The sequence below is a fragment of the Culex pipiens genome, chromosome 3, assembly GCF_016801865.2.
Source record: "Culex pipiens pallens isolate TS chromosome 3, TS_CPP_V2, whole genome shotgun sequence".
Classification (NCBI taxonomy): Eukaryota; Metazoa; Arthropoda; class Insecta; order Diptera; family Culicidae; genus Culex; species Culex pipiens.
The window spans coordinates 118,496,301-118,518,217 of record NC_068939.1 but is presented as its reverse complement, the minus strand read 5'-3'; the positions used below and the strand labels follow the sequence as shown (position 1 = coordinate 118,518,217).

At 40.8% G+C, this 21,917-nt stretch overlaps 1 protein-coding gene across 1 annotated transcript; it reads left to right on the top strand.

Moving 5' to 3' along the window:
- The first annotated feature begins 402 nt into the window (after positions 1–402).
- Positions 403–18,631, top strand: LOC120424397 (tetraspanin-33-like). Its single transcript, XM_039588495.2, has 4 exons — positions 403–662; positions 783–1,420; positions 9,472–9,965; positions 17,598–18,631. Exons 2-3 carry the CDS (start codon positions 956–958, stop codon positions 9,841–9,843), a joined length of 837 nt encoding a protein of 278 aa, XP_039444429.1. The 5' UTR covers positions 403–662; positions 783–955; the 3' UTR covers positions 9,844–9,965; positions 17,598–18,631.
- Positions 18,632–21,917: the final 3,286 nt, after the last annotated feature.

The following is a 21,917-nucleotide window of genomic DNA, read 5'->3' as shown; positions in this document are numbered from 1 at the left end:
AAAAGGGAGGAAGTAACCCTCAAAAATGGTTTGTTTTCCTTGTGTTGACAGATAAAGGGTAGATAGAATTCTTTTTTGAGGGGTACTTCTGATTTTGAGTGTGGGCTTAGAAAGCTTTATGCAGTGCTACTAAAATTAGTGAATCTGCTGTGTAAAACCTAAATCTGAGTGAAAATAACCCAATAAATAGGACAATGTTTGAGCGTGCATCTGCTCAAACTTTAGCTAAACATCTGTATTTTCTGCGAAGCGTGTAGCAAATAAACATCGCACGATTTTCATTTCTGTCAAACCTCAAAATCTCTCAAACATTTTCCCATCCCTGCTACCAGCCATCAGCTCTCAACATCGCCCACAGCACAGCAGCTTTCCGAAACGCCAGCAAGCTGCGAGAAGAGCTGATTTTTTCAACCCCGCAAAAGTCGACTTCGGAGGACGCAGAGAAAAAAGTTAGTTTAGTGTTTTTAGAAAGTGTCAGCCCTCCAAATAGCCGACGGCGCGCGCTAGTTCGTGTCGTAATCGGTTCAAGGACTGCCGTCACCGTCGCGGGGCAGCTTCCGGATTGCGTGGAAATTGTGTTTTTTAGATTTTCCAGAGTCGTCAAAAGTTGCCAACAATTTTCCTCTTCTCTTCTGTTTCCTCCCCGCCCGCCACCTTCCACGGTAAGAGTCATCCCAGTTCACATTGGATTGATGACTAGTTTGCTCTGCGAGTTTGTGGCTTGCTGTGTGTGATGGCGTAAACAAAGAAGTTTTGATTTTGGTGCGTTTTCTGCTTCGCAGCTTGCTTGTTTTTTGTTGCTGATCGTGGAGCCTGATCAGAGTGAGCCAAGACGTCGTCGACCCACGGCGAGTTGCGGAGGAGGGCGAGGAGCAGTAGGCCTTGACGCGTTGCAAAAGCTAGATTCCATCACGACGACGACGACGGTTCCGGAGGTCAGACGGACAGCAGCAGGATGCCTGCGTATCGCAATCCGACGCACAACTTCACGTACGTGAGTTCGTGCGTAAAGTACATGATCTTCCTGCTGAACTTTATCTTCTGGCTGTTTGGCGGGCTGCTCATCGGAATCGGGTTCTACGCGTTCGTGGACAAATGGCAAGCGACCGGTCTGATCAAGCTGGAAACGTTCTACGACATCGTGCTGAACATCTCGCTCGTGATGATCATCGCCGGTGGAATCGTGTTTGTGGTTTCGTTTGCCGGATGTTTGGGTGCCCTGCGGGAGAACACCTGCCTGCTCAAGTTCTACTCGCTGTGTCTGCTGATGTTCTTCCTGTGCGAGATGGCGGTCGCCATCGTTGGGTTTGTGTTTCCGCACAAGATGAACATCGTGCTGGAGGAATCGTTCACCGATAAGATCATCACGACGTACCGCGACGATCCGGATCTGCAGAATTTGATCGACTTTGCGCAGCAGGTAAGAGGTCTTGAAGCAGTTTGTGGATATTTGCACCACTCGAACGGCGCTATCTCTGAGCATTATGGCATTACATTGATAACACATTCAGCGACATCAGTATCGTGCCTCTGAGATCTGAGTCTTACGTTGTGTCACGTTCCGCAGAAAACCATTACTTAAGAGCGAGTCCACGAACAGGGCATACCCCTTTGTATGGGACGTCGTTTGGACCTCACCAATCTGCCTGAAATTTTTAGGGGTTGTTTGTACATATAAAACTAGCATCTGGCCAAAATATGAGCACTCTAGGTCAACGGGAAGTGGGGCAAATCGGGACACAAAGTTTGAAAGTTCAAAAACGTCAAAAATTTTAAAATGGCTATAACTTAGGCAAAATCCAATTTAAATTTAAAACTCAAAATGCATCTGAAAGGGCTTACAAAATGCAACAAAATGCAGGAAGAAGCATCCCAATTGGTTAAATCTAAAGGGAGTTATTGGCATTTTAGTGAAAAAATAGCATAATTTTCAAACTCAAATAAAAAAGTGTTCCATCCAGATATCAACTCGGTTCGACCTGCAGCTTATAGGGGACATCTGGGACTACCATCTGAGACTACCATCTGAGACTGAGAACGCTTTGGGTAAGGCAGTTTAACATATTAAATAGACACTTTTACTTTTAGTGAATTTTTTGGTTGTCAATTTTTGCTCGGGAAACCCCTTAGATCCCATTTTCTGGTGATAATTTTATCATATTCGTGTTCCTGAGACAATTTCACAATAGATGGAAGAAAAAACAGTTAAGTAGGTCTTTTTCTGTGAAGAAGAGCCGCGAAGTATTTTTTTAAAATAGGATTAAAAATCCATTTCTAATCCGTCGTAAGAAGAGTCATTGTGCTCCGAAAAATAAGCTTTATCGTTGTGAACAATAATATCTCAAATTCAGCCCTAATTTTAGGACCCAATTCCAGTTTTTTTTTTAATTTCAGATCTTCAAATTCTAACTTTTTAATTTGAAATTCTAAAAAGCAGAAAAAGAGGAGGATGACGTTGAGGACGCCTGTTACGGTCGAGATCCGCCGAAGCAAATCATCTCGAAGATCGCATTGAGGCGGTTGAAGCACTCGGAAAGAAGTGTCATTTCCACCGGAGCTTAATCTATTCTGACCGAGCCACGTAGCCCAGTGGTAACGCTTCCGCCTCGTAAGCGGTAGATCGGGGTTCAAATCCCGGCTCGGACCAACACAACTGGTGATCTTTTCCCTTCTGGAATCGATTGCTTAGTAAAGGGAAGGTAGTGTATCGTCACAAACTGGACCTTATCACGACACCTTAGGGAGGCGACCTATGGAATGTTAACATTAACCTTAACCTTAGAAACATGCATAAAAATGTTTATTTTCATCCATTTTAACCCTTTAAAAAATGAAAGTTAAAAAAAATCTTCGATTCTCATTTATTGAAAATCAGGTTCGTTTCCAAGGATACTAGATGACGCCAGAAAAAAAGCAGCTTCTTAATTTTGTTTAACTTTCATTTTTTAAAGGGTTGAAATGGATAAAAATAAACATTTTTGTGCATGTTTCTATTGTGAAATTGACTCAGGAACACGAATATGATAATATTATCACCAGAAAATGGGATCTAAGGGGTTTCCCGAGCAAAAATTGACAACCAAAAAATTCACTAAAAGTAAAAGTGTCTATTTAATATGTTAAACTGCCTTACCCAAAGCGTTCTCAGTCTCAGATGGTAGTCCCAGATGTCCCCTATAAGCTGCAGGTCGAACCGAGTTGATATCTGGATGGAACACTTTTTTATTTGAGTTTGAAAATTATGCTATTTTTTCACTAAAATGCCAATAACTCCCTTTAGATTTAACCAATTGGAATGCTTCTCCCTGCATTTGGTTGCCTTTTTTAAGCTTTTTCAGATGCATTTTGAGTTTTAAATTTAAATTGGATTTTGCCTAAGTTATAGCCATTTTAAAAATTTTGACGTTTTTGAACCTTCAAACTTTGTGTCCCGATTTGCCCCACTTCCCGTTGACCCAGAGTGCTCATATTTTGGCCAGATGCTAGTTTTATATGTACAAACAACCCCTGAAAATTTCAGGCAGATTGGTGAGGTCGATGCGAGATGGGTATGCTTTGCTCGTGGACTCGCTCTTAAAATGAATCATTCCCCAGAAGTGTTTCTTTAGTACTGGTTTAGAGGATTGAATTCAGAGTCACTACAGTCCCAAACTCGGAACACTTTTTTTGAAAATGCATCTTTTCTGTCGACCCTACTATTTTCAGGACCATTTGGACATTCTCTTGCTATTTCTCTAGTAAAAGTACTACTTTTTATTCAAAAACTTCATTTCAAGACTATTTTATATAGGCAATCAAACGTCAAAATTACCCCCCACTAGAGGGCGCTGAAACTTGGGGTGATGTTTTCATTATAACCAACAGCGATTAAATTGGCTTGAAATTTGAAATTGTTTTATTTCATCATAAAATCGACATTAATAGCAAATTATGCCATTTTCAGGTAAGAAGTAAGTAGCATAATTGTTATAAACGGAAATATTCTTGTGATGTCCGATTTAACCTGTTCATTATCTGATTCAAAATAAGGAAAAGTTTTAATCAACCAAAACCTAATTAATCAATTGAGAATGAAGATTATTAAAGTTTATAAATATTTTTTAAAGTCACTTCTACCATAAAAGCAACGCTCTGCTTGAAAAATGTTAATTGGAATGATTTTCAAAATTAGCAATCTAACCTCATTCTCGCGTTTTCAATCCGGATCTCAGAATTTTCAATGAAAAAGGCAACTTAGCAAAAAAATCTAAAAGTCAATTGAGCTTTTGCAGCGCGACTGTGTTTCAAATGTAGGTGGCGCCAAAATGAGGTTACTTGCCAAAAATCGTATTTCTTTCTGCTGAATTGAAGAACAAAATCGCTTATTTCTCATGATTCCCTGCATCAATCTTAATGAAACTGGTTGCAAAAGACGAGAAAAATTTTTTGCTTTAAAATAATGAACATCAATTTTTGGGCGCGCAAAAATTTGTGAACTTTTTCTTTAAAAAACATGTTTTGGAACACGAAAAAATGAGTTTCCCCGTATATATAAATGAAATAAACAGTTATATAGTTGATAACAGATGTGGTAACGTATATCCAACAATTTTCATTGATTTTTGACAGACTTTCTTACCAAATAGTCCAAATTACTATCTTTTTCTAAATATACAGTTTTCTCATAGAAAAATCAAACAAATATTGGAAAGTTATACACCAAATTGTTGGAAATAATTTTTCTCAACCGAATCCTGCATAAGTTTTATAAAAATGTTGATTATGAAGGAAAAAACACATTTTTTCAAAAAATCATAGGTTTACGCTATTTGTTCATAGGTGGCGACATGTGTCTTTTAGCTTTGCTGCAAATCCTCTATCGATAGAACTTTTTATTTCTTACCTCCTGTTAACTTTATTTTATTCCAAAAGATCAATTTTCTTTAAAAAACCTTAAAATAGTTTTCACTCCCCTTTGCACTTATCGCGCAAAAACGTAAACGTAACCTTGCACCAAAGTTCTCCTACTCGAATGTAGGTGGCGAATCGAGTTTTTAGCTTTGGTTTTGGGGGCCTATAGACCAGCAAATTGTGGGATATTGTTGACCCACAATTGTGGAACACCGGAATTTAACCAATATTTTCACACAAAATGTTATCAGACCATAAAACATAATTAATCTTGAGTTTCATTGGTTTCAGTGTGTGAAGCAGGGTTGCCAGATAAATCTGGGAAAACCAGATACTTTGTCAGATTTTTCAAATTTTGACCTGGCAACCCTGGTGTGAAATCATTATTTTGTTAAAAATATGTCAAATCAAATTGCCTTGGCGTTCTCGATTGCGAGATTCCTACTCGAAACTAGGTGTCCGAAGGCTTGATTGTTGAGGCAATCGCAAACCTCTTTTTACACCTTAGCTTCCATCCACCCCGGGATTCGAACTGACGACCTTTGGATTGTTAGTCCAACTGCCTACCAGCGACTCCACCGAGACAGGACCCAGGGAGACGACTCCGACACCTGGACTGAGCTAACGACCTAACCTTTTTAGGTTAGTCCGGGGCCAACATTTACTTCCCGTCCGACGGAAGGCGTGATCAGACAAATCTCGTCTCGAAAAATGCCACCGGGACCGTCTGGGATCGAACCCAGGCCGACTGGGTGGAAGGCAATCACGCTTACCCTTACACCACGGTCCCAGCAATATATATAGCAATAAAAAATATGTACTCCTGGAAAATATTTAAAAAATCTTAGTCTTGAACATTTCTTAAGGGTTTAATATTGAATGTTTAATCCACTTGGAAAATTAGTCTTGTTTAATTTTTTTTAAAAAGATTGTTTTCGAAAAGATCGGAAAATCTCACGAAAACTAGAGGTCCAATCTTCAATGTGTCTTAGACAATTTTAAAGCAAATTTCTAGATTAAATTTTCAAAACAACCTATCCCTCATGGGTTTCCTATGCAGATAGGGCCTTTTGAAAATTTAATCGAGATTTCAACTGAACTCACCATTTTTAAAAAATCTAATAACTGCAAATATTTCGCTGAAATCTCGGTGGCTTTATCTCGAAAACGAGATACTTTACCGTAAAATCTGGAAAATTCTTTTTGATTGCAAATTCAAATTTACACAAGAAAATAAGGTCAAAAAATGTTCTGTATGAAATTTTGATTTTTGCCAAAAATCACTATTTTTCAAGAATTTACTCAGCGGCAACATTTTTGACCCGATGGTTTGACACCAACTGTTGTCAAACTTTTTAATTTGACACCCCTTTTACACACGGAGTTCACACAAACTACCAAACGTTTCTTTTGATAGTGTGCGTGAGCGCCGTGTAAAAAGTGACAAATCGTCACTTTTTAGTTTGACTTTGACCAACCAACGGGGTACAAACTAAAAAAGTGTCAAACGAAAAAGTGACCAATCACCGGGGGTTGAGTGTACTTCTCTATGGCTCAAATATTTAAAAAATCTTGAAAATCAGAAAAATACGTCCGTCGACCCGAGTCACAAGCGAATATGTTCAGAGAGGATAGAATCTAACAAAATACCAGCGAGGCGCTAACTTGGCCTGCACTACCACAGTTTGCTGTCAAATTATATTTGGCATGGTGGAAATTGCTTATAAATGTGTCTCTGATGTCTTTGATTTTAAGCAGGTTAATAAATGACCGATTCTTAGCGAAGCTACACCAAAATGTCACTTTTTTCAATTTTCAATGTGATTTTTTATTTGAAAGATTTCATTTCAATTATGATCCAATAATTGCAATGTGCTTTAAATGCGTTCTCTTATCTGAAATGCCAAAAATATTGACCAAATAAGGTCTGCAAGCCATTAAATGGGAGAGGAGTTTTTTCATAAATCTGCTCCTTTCGTTGTCCGTCACGAAAAGAAATGGCTGGCAAAAACTCAAATTTCAACCAAACCTTTCAGTTCAAGGAGCAAAAGATTCGTTTTTCAATTTGTGATAATGTGTAGAAGAGCAAAAGTTTTCAAAAATCAATCTGGCAAAACTGTAGCGATTTTTTTGGTGTGCCTTTTAAAAGGGTGCTCCAGAGAGGATCATCAACCTCATCAAGGCGCAGTACGGCTTTCGTTTGCCGTGTTGTGCATGACGGAGTCTTATCGCACCCAATATCCAGGAAATCAGTGCACAGTGGGATAAAATCGGGAAGAAACGATTACGTCCACATCTCGGAACGCGGCTGGTTGCCCAAGTCCTGCCAAGTGTTTTCTTATGTAAATAAGTCCTGGGAATCGATTGGAGGGGGTTTCATCCTGGGTGGACCACGGGGAACCGAGATATGGCCGGATTTCAACCGGAACTTTTATTCCGACGATTTTCAAAAAATCCCCTGTTGCTCAATATCAACAAAAATGTTTCTCTTGACAAGATATGACGTATACACTTCCCCCAAGAGGCGACAGTACAGAATTGGCCACAGGAATCATGTTCCGGGACCCCGGTGGAAGATTTACCAGGAAGGTCCAGTAATTATGGCATGTTGCATTTCAAACAGATCAGCCTAGTAGTGTCCAACTAGTAAAACAATCAATTCTGACCTACTTAGACTGGTTCCAGGCGCCCGGGGGTAGAATTTGCCACTTTGGTCCAGTAAAAAGGGCAAGATGCGTGTCAAACTTCGTGATTTTTCAAATCCAATGCATACGAAACGGTTTCAAGACCAATTGGAGAACTTGAGAAAGTTTTTTTTGAAATCATGAATTTTATTTTTTTATTTAGAAAACTATATAATATACGCGCTGATCCCGGTTTTGCCTGATGGGATTGGAAGTTTAGAGATAGATCGAGGACCCGTCTGGTTCTTGTTCTATGTTTAAGCGGGGCCAGACAATGCCCAATGACCTCGGACCACACACAAATGCGACGGCTTCGAGATACAGCAATACAGTAGTTGTTCGGTAACTGGGCGTTGTTTTACTGGGTGCTCGATAACTGGGCCGTATTCCAGTTAAAAAGCAGACAAACGTCAAAAAAACCACAACAAACCGAAATCACCGAGGGGTTAATGGATGCAAAAATCATGTTCAACAAATAAAAAAAAACTTTTTTTTAAACATTTATGTAATTTCAAGTCACAATTAAAGAAATGTGAAAAGTAATCATTGTAAATAGATTTGAGTAACTTTTATTTTTATATTTCATCAAAAAATATTATGCATCGGTAGTCCCCTCGTTATTTTTCGTTCAGCCCAGTTAGCGAACAGCATTCGGTGACTGGGCTACGTTCTCAGCCCAGTTACCGAACAACTACTGTATTTAAATTATGAAATACAACAATATTTGAAACACTTATGCCCTTCTCAAATGTCACTTTGAAGTTAGCAGTTCGTCAGCTGTGTGCTATCTTGTGATATAGACCATTTTTGGTCGAAAATGAGTTAATGATGACGTTTTGCTATACTTAACAAACACTACAAGATGCTTTAACCCGATTTTGGTAACTCGCTTCCGTTTCCCGGATATCGCAAAACACACTTGTGACATAGACCAAATTATCATCAAAATGATCGTGCACACTTGTGACACGTCATACATGTTGTTGGAAAATGTGGAAAATTTTACTTGTTTTTCACAAATTTATGTACACACATACTTTCTAAAGACAATGCAACCTTTTGTTTTTGAAAATATACTGATTAAGTCGGTTAAACTATTGATTTAAGCCTATTTTAGTTTGTATGGGAATTCTGTGCACACTTGTGACACGTAGTACAATTTTACTTTCAAAACACACTTGTGACACGTGCTTTTCAGATTTTTGGTTACATTATTTACTGTATCTTTTAACTGGTGTAACTAAATTAGTTGAAACTTGGAGCGTTTGTTAAGCGATAGTATACGAACCGATTGCTTCAAAAAGTGTGGCTCTATCATTCATAGTTTTGAAATTATTTACTAACAAACTTTAAAAATCGATTTTCTCGAAAAGTACTAAATGGTCGTTGTCACAAGATAGCACACAACTGACGAGTTTCAAAACACGGATGCCACGATATCTTAATATTGCTTCGACCAATCGGCTCAAAATTTAGTAAAGATTCGTTAAACTAGTTCCGTATGCATGACGAAGGCTGATTTTGCAAGCAAGTTTCTATCAACAGTTTTTACAAAATAAGCAAATTGAATGCAAATTGAATGAAGTTATGAGTGAGTGCTTAACCTGCCAAAAAAAACGAGAAATTCCCCTACTTTACTAGTGAAATAGCAAAAGAATGACCTAAACAAGTTCCCTAAAGTGTCCACGTGTTTTATGGATGGCCCCTAGTCAATGCGCTATTCAACATCTGCTTTGATAGTGTTGTGCGAAGACCGGGTATTGACACGGATGGTACGATTTGCAACAACTCGGTTCAACAACTTGCTTTAGATTAAAATTGACCATAATAGCAAAGTTTCAGCAAAATAATTTGTTTCAACCATGCTCAATCCGATTTTTCTCCTGTCCACCTCCAGGAGTTCCACTGCTGCGGGCTGAGCAACGACGGCTACCTGGACTGGGGCAAGAACGAGTACTTCAACTGCACCTCGCCGAGCGTGGAGCGGTGCGGCGTGCCGTACAGTTGCTGCATCAACGCGACGGACATCTCGTCCGGGCTCGTGAACATCATGTGCGGCTACCACATCCAGCAGCAGTCGGTGGCGGCGGCCAGCAAGAAGATCTGGACGAGCGGTTGCATCGAGATTGTGCGCGTCTGGGCCGAACGGAACCTGTATCTGATTGCGGGGATCGCCCTCGGGGCGGCGCTCAGCCAGCTGTTTGTGATCTACCTGGCCAAGACGCTGGAGGGACAGATCGACCTGCAGAAGAGCCGCTGGTCGTCGTGAGCGTACGTGGTGGGCGGCGGATGGGGCGGTGGCGGCGGCGGACGGGCGGTTTAAAGCGACGGGGAAGGAGGTGAAGAAATGCGCGGGTGTGTGAGCGCGCAGCGTCCGACCGCGGTTGAATGGTGAGTGTGAGATTACGATCTGAAATAGTTTGCCGGTTTTTGCTGTGTTGACAGGGTTGCGTTGCCATTGCAGTGCAGGGGTTCTTACTACGTTCATATTCAAAGTTAAGTTCCAATCGGAAAAATAAGGTTCACAATTCTTTCTTCTTTCTCTTACATCAAATAGCATTGAAATTCCAAACAAATATGCGCTTCCCTAACACCGACGTGAATTCCAAGTATCTAGAATGATTTCACGAATCCAGACATGATTTATTTTTATTTTATTTTTTGGTTGCCTTTGAGTTCATGCAAGTCGTTTCAGATTATCACCAGGTTTGCATCTTCAAATAACTGATCGTTCTCCGTTGTTTTGACAGACTGTACTATGGTCATTCACTTAATTGCTATTTTCGCCCGAACTTGAATACTCCCTCCTTCTGGCTAAACCAAAATCGGATTAGAGTGACCCCGCGTTATCGATTTCCAGCACCGACAATGCGGATTGCAGACAATTCCGCTTCAGTTTCTGCTGTCTGGACGGCACACAAAATCCGGTATATTGTCTGGCCAGAAACAGATCGACATCTTGAGCCGCCATAGCTTCGAATCCTATTGTAAAGCTATCTACTACATGAATATTATGACTTTAATTTGTTAAATATTACCTACCAGGAAGTCCTTCGCCCTAATTATAGTGTTGGCGAAGCAACCGTTGAATTAATTATTAATTAGAATAGGCTATGACTTGGAGTGCAGCAATAAAACTTTTCATTCGTTGTCTAACCCTCGAACCTAGTAGACGTATCTACTGCCTTTAGGTTATGGGCCCAGACAGTCCGTAGCAACGGCTGTTTGGAGAAAATAACAGATAGAAGAAAATTTTTCACTCAAGAAGTTAACTGAAGAATTTGGAAGAAGTTTGTCTCGAAACGATGGCCGATGAAGAAGTCCGAGTTCCTGGCGCTGGACGAGGCGTGGCGGCGGTTCAACCTGGCGGTCCAAGGCTACCCGGAAGTTCCGTTTCGCTGCCGGTGAAGGAGGTGCTGCGTGGTTCGGAGAACTACAATTCCTGGGCGTTTGCCACGAAGATGGTCCTGATCAAGGAACGGACCTGGCGCGCCGTACGGGATCCTGTAGAAGGAGAACCGGAAGTGGACGCGGATACCTCGGAGCAAGCACTGGCGACTATCTGCCTCAGCATGGACCGGGGCCTACGCGGCATGGTCCAGAATGCGGCAACGGCGCGCGAAGCTTGGGACATCTTACGCAACACGTTCGAGGACAGCGGTTCCACCCGGAGGATCGGTCTCCTGAGAAAACTGACCGGGATTCGGTTGGTGGGAGCTGAGAAGGTGGAGGAGATCATCTGCCAGTCGACCCAGGAGTACGTCAGCGAGATAATGGTGACCTGTAACCAGCTGGCGGAAGTCGGCTTCAAGGTCGACGATGATTGGGTGTCGAGTTTGCTGCTGAAAGGCCTGCCCAAGAAGTACGCGCCGATGATTCTCGGACTGGAGTCGTCCGGGGTCAAGCTGACGGCGGAGAAGGTGAAGGCCACGATCATGCAGGAGGTGAAGGTCGAGGCTGGATCGAGCGAGAGCGAGGGCGCCTTCTACAGCAAGCAGCGGCAGCAGAAGTTCAAGAAACCCGTTGAGAAGTCTGACGTCAAGTGTTTCCGTTGCAAGAAGATGGGACACTACGCGTCGGAGTGCACGAACGGGACGAGCGCGAAGAGCAAGGAGAAGTCTGGCAACCACAAGGGGAACGCGACTTCGTTCTTTGCTGCGTTCAACGCGGTGGAGTCACCGGCAGGAGCCGGTGGTGACTGGATCATCGATTCCGGAGCGACAACCCACATGTGCCGGAACGAAGCGATCCTGCAGAACCCATCGAGTGTGTCGGCCAAGATTAATGTGGCCAACAACGCGGAGGTCGCCGTCGTCGCAAAGGGTTCCGTCATGCTGGAAGCTGACTGTGATGGAGAAATCCGGGACCTGACGATGACCGACGTGATGTGCGTTCCGGACCTGGCGATTAACCTGCTTTCTGTAAGTAAAGTGTGCCAGAAAGGTTTTCGTGTGGAGTTCACGAAGGACGCGTGTGCGGTGCTGGACGCGAGTGACACGGTGGTAGCGATTGGTCGAGAGACGGACGGTCTCTACAAGCTCACCGAAACCAAGCGATCTCGTGCGAATCTGGTGCAAGCAGACGACCAGTTCGAGCTGTGGCATCGCCGGATGGGACATCTTTCTGCTAGCGGAATGAAGCGATTACGAGAGATGACGACTGGCGCGCAGTTCGACGTGAAGGACGGGCTGCAGTGTGTACCGTGCATCGAGGGCAAGCACCAGCGTCAACCGTTCAACGCGCGAGGGCAGAGAGCGGAGCGAGTCCTGGAACTGGTCCACTCGGACCTGTGCGGCCCGATGGAGACGGAGTCGATCGGAGGCAGACGCTACTTTCTGACCTTCATTGACGATGCCAGCCGCAAGACCGTCGTGTGCTTTCTGAAGTCGAAGACTGAGGTGCTGGAAGCATTTCAAAACTTCAAAGCGTTTGCGGAGAACCAGACAGGTGAGCGGATCAAGCGGATTCGTACCGACAACGGTCGTGAGTACGTGAACCGCGAGATGGAAGAGTTCCTGCGCAAGTCTGGTATCCACCACGAGAAAACCGTTCCGTACAATCCGGAACAGAACGGTCTGGCTGAGAGACGCAACCGTACGTACGTCGAGAGAGCGAGAAGCATGCTGTTCGACGCTGGCCTGGACAAGAGATTTTGGGCGGAAGCAGTGGCAACTGCGTCGCACGTGATCAACCGATCACCGGCGAAGGGACTGTCGGTGACACCGGAGGAGAAGTTCACGGGCAAGCGACCGGATCTGTCGCATCTCCGCGTGTTCGGGACCAAGTGCATGGCGCACGTACCGAAGGAGCGACGACGAAAGTGGGACAAGAAGTCGGAACCTTGCATTTTCGTCGGCTACAGCGACAACTCGAAGGCGTACAGGGTCTACAGCCAGAGGACGAAGTCCGTCGTGACAAGCCGAGACGTCATCTTCCTGGACGAGAAGTCGACCGGGACCGACGTTGCTTTGACGGAGCCTGCGGTCGGAGATGAAGAAATGGAGCTGATCGTGCCAAGTATTCCGATCGAGGTCGGTCCAGCTGCTGAAGAGGAAGCTGAGCTCGAAGAAGACGAGTCGGACTTCAGCGATTACGAGTCGGTCGAAGGCGATGCCGATTCGCTGGTTGAGGCGGAGGAAGAACCGTTGGTGCTCCCTCCACAACCAGAGGACCCACAAGTGTTGGTAAGGCGCAGTGGTAGGGAGCACGTGCCCCCAGGCAAGTATAAAGATTATGTGTGCAGTACCCTTCCTGAAAAAGATTCCCAACCCAACCAGAACCGTTCCACCCTGATGATGGTCGAGCCTGACACGTACCGTGAGGCGATTGCTCGAGACGACAGCGACCAGTGGAAACGTGCGATGGATGCGGAGTTCGGAGCGCTGGTGGAGAATCGGACGTGGGAACTAACCGATCTGCCGAAGGGGAGGAAAGCTCTACGCTGCAAGTGGGTCTACAAACTCAAGACGAACTCGGATGGATCTGTTGAGCGCTACAAAGCCCGCTTGGTGATCAAGGGCTATTCGCAGATCAAGGGCGTCGACTACAGTGAGACGTTTTCACCTGTAGTCCGGTACGCTACCGTCCGATACCTGATGTCGTTGGCTGCCAAGTTGGATCTCAAGGTGCACCAGATGGATGCAGTGACGGCGTTCCTGCAGGGTGACCTGGGAGAAGAGGAGATCTACATGGAGCAGCCGGAAGGATTCGCGGAATCAGGTGCCCCCACGAAAGTCTGCAAGCTGCGGAAGGCGCTGTACGGTCTGAAACAAGCCAGCCGGGTATGGAACCAGAAGCTGGATGCCGAGCTGAAGCGAACTGGGCTGAAGCGTTCGGCGTACGACACGTGCGTCTACTTCAAGCTGGAGGGCAACACGGTCCTTATCGTTGCCGTTTACGTGGACGATTTGTTGGTGTTCTCAAACAACCAGCAGTGGGTGACCAAGCTGAAGAAGGACCTGATGGCGCGATTCCGGATGAAAGACTTGGGCATGGCGAGCAAAGTTCTTGGCATGCGAGTGACCAGAGGCGACGGCAAGGTGATGTTGGACCAGGAGCAGTATATCAACGAGTTGCTGCAGCGATTCAACGTGGCCGAGTGTAATGCCGTCTCGACGCCTGCTGATCCGACTCAGAAGCTGACCAAGGAGATGTGCCCGAGCACTGCCGAGGAACGGGAGCAGATGGCGAAAGTTCCATTCCGTGAACTGGTAGGCGGGATGCAGTATTTGGCGCTGTCAACCCGGCCAGATATCTGCTACGCGGTGAACGCGGTCAGCCAGTTCAGCAGCAACCCAGGGAAGGCACACTGGATTGCGGCCAAGCGAGTGCTGCGGTACCTGAAGGGGACCAAGACGATGAAGCTGACCTACTCGAAGCACGGAGACCAGGGCTTCGTCGGATACAGCGATGCGGACTGGGGAAACGATCCCGAGACCCGTCGATCGATCACTGGCTACGTCTACATGGAGGCTGGTGGTTCGATCTCATGGAGCTGCAGGAAGCAAACCACGGTGGCGCTGTCGACGATGGAAGCGGAGTACATGGCCGTCTCAGCTGCTACTCAAGAGGCACTGTGGTGGCGCGGACTGCTGAAGGAGCTGTTTGGTGTCGCTCAACCGGTCACGATCCACTGTGACAACATGAGCGCGGTGCACCTGGCGGAGAAGGAGATCGGCTACTCGCCCCGAAGCAAGCACATTGATATTCGGCACCATTTTGTGCGCGAGAACGTCGAGGAGAAGCTGATCAAGCTGGAGCACGTCGCAACGGAGGCGCAGAAGGCGGACGTGTTCACGAAGCCGGTAGCTGTTTCGAAATTTGTTGAAGCACGGAAGGCTCTCGGAATTCACGGTTGAGGGGGGATGTTGGCGAAGCAACCGTTGAATTAATTATTAATTAGAATAGGCTATGACTTGGAGTGCAGCAATAAAACTTTTCATTCGTTGTCTAACCCTCGAACCTAGTAGACGTATCTACTGCCTTTATATAGGACAGATGATCTGTCACTGTGGCAGACATCCATCATTTAACTGAACACCTAGAAGCTTCAATTTTTTTTAAATCGAAGTACAATTACAATTACTTATTGTCAGAGCTCAGTAAAAAGGCGAATGATTTCAAAGAAGTTAAAAGACAATGGTTTATTCAAATGGGTTTATCAATAAAGTCTACTTTGATGTGGTAGGTACCAAACAGCACTGCTTGCTTAATCTCCATCACTAATTTGTATTTCTGAAAAAAACTTGTTTGCTAGAAAATTTCCTGTATTCTAGGTACTTGAAGTTCACGTCCGTGTTAGGGAAGCGCACGTTTGGTTGAATCATTATAATATTGTAAAACATTGCGTTGTTTCATAAGTTAAACTAAAGCAGGGGTGCTCAAAGTTTTTGGAAGCCGGGCCAAATTTGAAGCTCAAATAAGTTTGCGGGCCAAATTCATAAAATAGGTTATTTAAAAAAATGAAATTACGCTATTTTAATTTAAAACACTAAAAAAAACAAGTTGAAGTTTTTTGAAATTTCTGTAATTTTTTGAACATTTTCGTTGATTAAAATAATAGAAAATGGTGACATGTAATCAGAACAATTTATGCAACGGCGTAATTTTATCTTTGAATTAAATGTAACTAAAGCAAAATCGTTGAGAGCAAGAATTTTAACTCCTCATTGAGAAAAATGTTAGAATATGTTTCAAACACCCGTTAAGTTGATTATAATGATTTTTGAACAAAATATTTGTGTCGTAAAATGGGGATCAATGTATTAATAAATCATTCGTTTTTTTTAACGGTGCAATAAAAAAATTAAAAGAAGTTAACATAAAACGGGCGGTTGACGGGCCATACTTTGGTCACCCCTGAACTAAAGTATTGCTTTTGAAAGTAGAACTGATACATTTCGAATCAAATGGAGTAAAATTCGAACCATTTCAGTTTCAGCTGCACGAAAATATGCCACGAAAAATACAACAACTTATGCTCGGCAGAAAAAATCACAAGCTTTGGCAAATTAACTGTCAATTTTTGCCAGAATTATGTGACAAAATTTCAAAAGGCAGAAAAATTTAATCGGTCGAATGAATCTTTTTTTTTAGGAAATTGAAAGGCAGAACAATTTAATAGCACAACAGAACATTTATTTGGCAGAACATTTTTTGTCTGCCTTTTGAATTCTGCCAGTTGATATTCTGCCATATAATTTTCTGTCGATTGATATTTTCTGCCGTTTTGAATTAGCAACAAAAAATGGTAGGTAAAATGCCGACGTGTGTAATTTTTTTCTCTGCTGGGAAAATGTTGTTATTATTCGGAGTAGTAGAGTAAAGTCATGCGCAATTGAATGTCAAATTTAGCAATTTTCTGTCTTTTTATCATTCTGCCTTTTAATTCTCTGCCGATTGAATTTTTGCTGCCTTTGGGAATTCTCACAAAGCACTTTTTCTGACATTTTTCCATTCCATGTGACTTTCTACCAATTTAATATTTACTATTAAGCTAGTAAAAAAATGCTTTTTTGCGATTTTTTTTCAGATTTTTTGTTTTTTTCCATTTAACTGCTTGGCCAATTATTTTTGCTGCTGTTTATCTTTTCACGCAAATATTTTTCTGCCATCAGACTATTCTGCCTTTTTGGAGATACTGCCGCTACATTTTCGGTCGAGGTTTTTTTTTGTCTGCCTATTGATTTTTCGACTTTTCTGCCGTTTAATTTTTCTGCCATTTGACGCATTCTGCCGTTTGACATTTTCTGGAAAATTGTTTTCTGGTGGATGACATTTTCTGGCATATAAAAATTCTGGCGTTTGATATTCTTTAATTAGACATTTTATGGCATTTTGTATTGTGGAGAATGAAATTTTGGCCTTCGGGCCGACTCATTGTACCATTTGATTTTCTGCCTATTACATTTCTGCCCATTGATTGTGGCTCGTGTACCGGTTCACACACCTCTCCTCGCGGCAAGGTTTTCCGTAGGTCTACACTCGAACATGCAACATGGGACAGCATGAATCTTCAGCTGAAGCCGGACGAATGTATTCCGAAATTACAGAATTACAGAATTACATTTCTGCCCATTGATCATTTCTGCCATTTAACATTCTGCCAATTAACCTCTTCTGCTGTTTGACCTTTTCTGCCATTCGGCATTCTCGTGAATTTTGAACAGTCAAAAGTTTTTCTTTTTTTTCGTAACTTTTGAAATAACTGAGAACTCCTGCATATTGCAAACTGCACTCAACTACGATCAAAGCACAGCAGAAAGGGTAACAAAATAAAATTAAAAGCCCACCACACACATTGCTCAACATGAGTCTACCGCTTGGTGTGGGGAAACACAACCTCTCATCAAGCTTGAGACTGGTTGAAAAACGGTGCCACCAACTGCCGTTGCTTAAGAACGACCAAGAGCGCGCGCAGTCTGTGCAGTCTCCCATGACCGAAAGATTGTGATCATTTACGTGGGCAAGGGCAGTTTCACTTTCGATTAGAAGATTAACTAATTGCTGTTGTTTACTTTACAGGACTGAAAAATACTACAAAAACCACTAGATTCCACCTATAAATGTGTACTAGCCTCTCACGAGAAGATTTGCTGGATTAACGACGAAGGAGAAGCTGTGAAAGCAGACGGGAGAAGCTGTGTTCTCTTAAAAAAACAACAAGTAACATTACATACATATATCTAGTGTTTACGTTCAAATTCTATCAACATAGTATTAGCAAACAACTAAACAACACTCACAGAGAACAAAACAGACAAACTTTTAAAAAAATATGCAAACTGTAAAATGGCATATTGGACTCACAAAAAAAACACTTTACTCAAATTCCAGACCGATTGCATTTTAAGTAACGTGTATTCTAAGACTTTCGAAACACAAAACACACACTGCTAGGACTTACGATTTCTGTTCCTTTCACTAGACAAACTAGACTGAATTTTAAACGTTTTTTTTTTGTTGGTTCAACCCCGCAAGTGGGACAATGTTTCATCTCCTCTCAAATGATCATTTTTTATTAAACAAGTCGTACTAGCGAACGCGTTCTTCCCAAGTATTATAATAAAATTAAACGGAAATAAATGTCATTCCCGCAGAAAAAACACCCCTGAAAAATGCAAATGTTTCTCGACCATCCCGACTCATAATCTCAATGTTTGAAAATAACGAACAACTGAATCCCAGACTTAGGTTTATCCCGCTAGTGTTAGTATTAAAATCAAAAAAAAAATGTGAATAGGATAAGAACGTGCGCAATTTAAACTGCCATGAAAAGACGCTGAGCAGATGGTTTAGATTTTTTAAATTGAATATTTTTTGCCCTTTTCCCAAATCCTTTACTCTACCCCTTTTTACGTTAAATTTGCAGACCAATTTATAACAATGAAAAAAAAAAAAAAGAAAATGCCGAGCGCAAGTGCAGTTGAAAGTAACCCGTAATCAAACAAGTGTAGTCAGCTATGTCATTATTTGTAAACGCTCAAAGATAGCAGTTAGCGACAGCAGGCTCGAGCAAATGAAGCCGAATAAGTTTAAATGGAACGAATAAAAATAAACGGAAAAAGTGCGCGCTAGTGTGTCATACACAAACGGGAAATGTTTTGATTTAAGAAAGATATCACAGCCAAAGTAAGGTTTTGGGAAACTTCTTGGGACCGGAATGACAATTCTTCAATTCTTCAATTCTTAAATACTTAACGGTGCACATCAACCAGAGCTTTTGCACCCAGATTTTTTTTTACAGATATTTTAGTATCTTTAAAACTACGGGTACTATCGAAATATTTTTTTATTCATCCCCTAAAGTACTGTCCACAAAGTAATTTACAACAAAGTTTGATTAATTTTACATGCCCGTTATTGCAGGATTGGGTCCGTAAGTTTGACCATTTGGGAATAAGAAGACAACAACTTCCTTCGTTACTGTGCACCCTTAAATTCTTAAATTCATAAATTATTTAAGTCCGAGATTCTCAAACTGCTCAATTCTGATACTCTCAATTTACTCAATTCTCTTAATTCTTGAATTCTAGATTAAATTTTCAAAACAACCTATCCCTCATGGGTTTCCTATGCAGATAGGACCTTTTGAAAATTTAATCTAGAATTCTCATATTCTTAAATTCCTTAATTCGTAAATTATTAAATTCAGGACTTCCTGTGGGATGTCAACGAATCCGCTCATCGAAGCACTCCTCCGTCAACAACTGTGATATTAATTAATTTTTAAATTCTTAATTTCTAAAATTTTTAAATTCTTGAATTCTTAATTTCTTAAATTCCTCAATTCTTAAATTCTTCAAATCTTCAATTTTTCAATTCTTAAATCTTAAATTAATAATTTCTTAAATTGTTAAATTTTTAAATTTTTTAATTCATCAATACTTAAGTTCGTAAATTCCTCAATTCTGTAATTCTTTATTTCCTAAATACATGAATTCCTAAATTCTGAGTTTCTTTAATTCTTAATTTAATTCCTAATTTCTTAAATTCTTAAACTCTTAAATTCTTAAATTCCTTAATTCTTAAGTTCCTAAGTTATTATATTATTTAATTCCTTATTCCGAAATTCTTTAAAAAAAATATAATTCTTCAAATTGTTACATTTTTAATTCTTCAATTCCTCAATACTTAAATTCATAAATTCCTCCAAAAATGTTGTAATTCTTAAATTCTTAATTACTAAAATTCTTAAAATCTGAAATAAATAATTTCTTAAACTGTTAAATTTTTAAATTCTTTAATTCCTCAAAACTTAAATTCGTAAATTCCTCAATTCTGTAATTCTTAATTTCTTAAATACATGAATTCTTAAATTCTGAGTTTCTTAAATTTTTAAATTCTTTATTTAATTCCTGATTTCTTAAATTCTTAAACTCTTCAATTACTAAACTCTTAAGTTCCTAAATTATTAAGTTATTATATTATTGAAATCTGAAATTCTTAAATTCTTATAATCTTAAACTCTTAAATTCTTAAACTCTTAAATTCTTAAATTTTTAAATTCTTTAACTCCTAAGTTCTTAAAATGTTAATTTTTTTATACTTAAATTCAATACTTCCATTCGACCACTTTTTCAACAATGTATTTCTTACTTTTTCGAAAGGTACTATCTCGGGTTAGTTTTCAAAAAGCCGTAAGAGCCGCCGTGACCTCCGACATTAATATTCGTTTTCTCCAAATTGTAATAAAATTTCATTTATTTATAGTTTGGTGCACTTGAAAGACCAAATTTGAAATTGGTTTTTCGCAAGTAGGCCGAATACCGAGGCAAAAAAGGCTTTGTTTACCATTGGCTCTTACGTCTTTTTGAAAACTAATCCGAGCTATGTACATATAGGAAAGCTTTGGCGCATGGGTGGTTTTGAAAAAGTAATCTAGTAATACAAAAGCCGGCTCGGTTCTTATCAGGTCCCAGCACCAAAAAGGACCCAAAAAAAAATAATTTTATGAAAAAAAACTGTCATTTCTACCACTCGAATTCGGTGCTCCTTTCTTGAATTCCAAAAATCTTAAGAGCGAGTCCACGAACAGGGCATACCCCTTTGTATTGGACGTCGTTTGGACCTCACCAATCTGCCTTAAATTTTCAGGGGTTGTTTGTACATATAAAACTAGCATCTGGCCAAAATATGAGCACTCTAGGTCAACGGGAAGTGGGGCAAATCGGGACACAAAGTTTGAAGGCTCAAAAACGTCAAAAATCTTAAAAAGGCTTAAAAACTTTGGCAAAATTCAATTTAATTTCAAGATTCAAAATGCATTTGAAAGGGCTTAAAAAATGCAACAAAATGCAGGGTTATTGGCATTTTAGTGTAAAAATAGCATAATTTTCAAACTCAAATAAAAAAGTGTTCCATCCAGATATCAACTCGGTTCGACCTGCAGCTTGTAGGGGACATCTGGGACTACCATCTGAGACTGAGAACGCTTTGGGTAAGGCAGTTTAACATAACTAGAGTTTTTTTTATTAGGTTCTATTAACATATGAAAGACAATAGTTTATTGGTCCTTTAAAAAAAAAACTCTGGATATTAAATAGACACTTTTACTTTTAATAAATTTTTTGGTTGTACATTTTTGCTCGGGGGACCCCTTACCATTTTCTGGTGATAATTTTATTATATTCGTGTTCCTGAGACAATTTTACAATAGAAACATGCATAAAAATGTTTATTTTCATCCATTTTAACCCTTTAAAAAATCTTCGAATCACATTTATTGAAAATCAAGTTCGTTTCCAAGGATACTAGATGACACCAGAAAAAAGCAGCTTCTAATTTTTTTTAACTTTCCGATTTGGCGATTTCCAAAAAAGTGTCCACGTGGTTTGTGGATGGTCCCTAATGTTCAATCTATTTATATTTATTGAATAGAATTTATAATTTTGAATATCGAATTTTTGGGTCTCATAATATTTTTTTTTCTTCTAAATCTACAGCTTTCCGATACTTCTGATTTAATTTTTAAATTTCTTAATTAATGCATTTCTAATGTTTGACTATTGGAATTTCAGTTATAATAATTTTTTAAGTTACAATTCTGCAAAAAAAAATATTTTTGAAATTATTAAATAATTTGCCCCGCTTCATCTCAGAAATAAGTTGTGGACATTTACTCCGACCTGAGTAGGTTTGGAGTAGGTTGACCGAAACATACTGAAAATGGTTATTGAATTTGCAATCGTAAAGTAAATTGTTTTTAAAAAATGTGTAAATTTAAAGTTTTTTAAATTTTAAACATCTAAACCTTTTCCCAAAATTAGGTCGTTTTATATTTAGCGTGTAACCTGGACGTGTTCACCTCACTGCTCGCAGCGCCACCTTTTCCGACTCTTTCGC

What these genes read in the sequence shown, in the direction of transcription:
- LOC120424397 (XM_039588495.2), top strand. Translation starts at nt 956, where the DNA reads ATGCCTGCGTATCGCAATCCGACGCACAACTTCACGTACGTGAGTTCG. An exon ending in TGATCGACTTTGCGCAGCAG is followed by an intron (nt 1,421 to 9,471) that starts GTAAGAGGTCTT and finishes GTCCACCTCCAG; the next exon opens with GAGTTCCACTGCTGCGGGCT.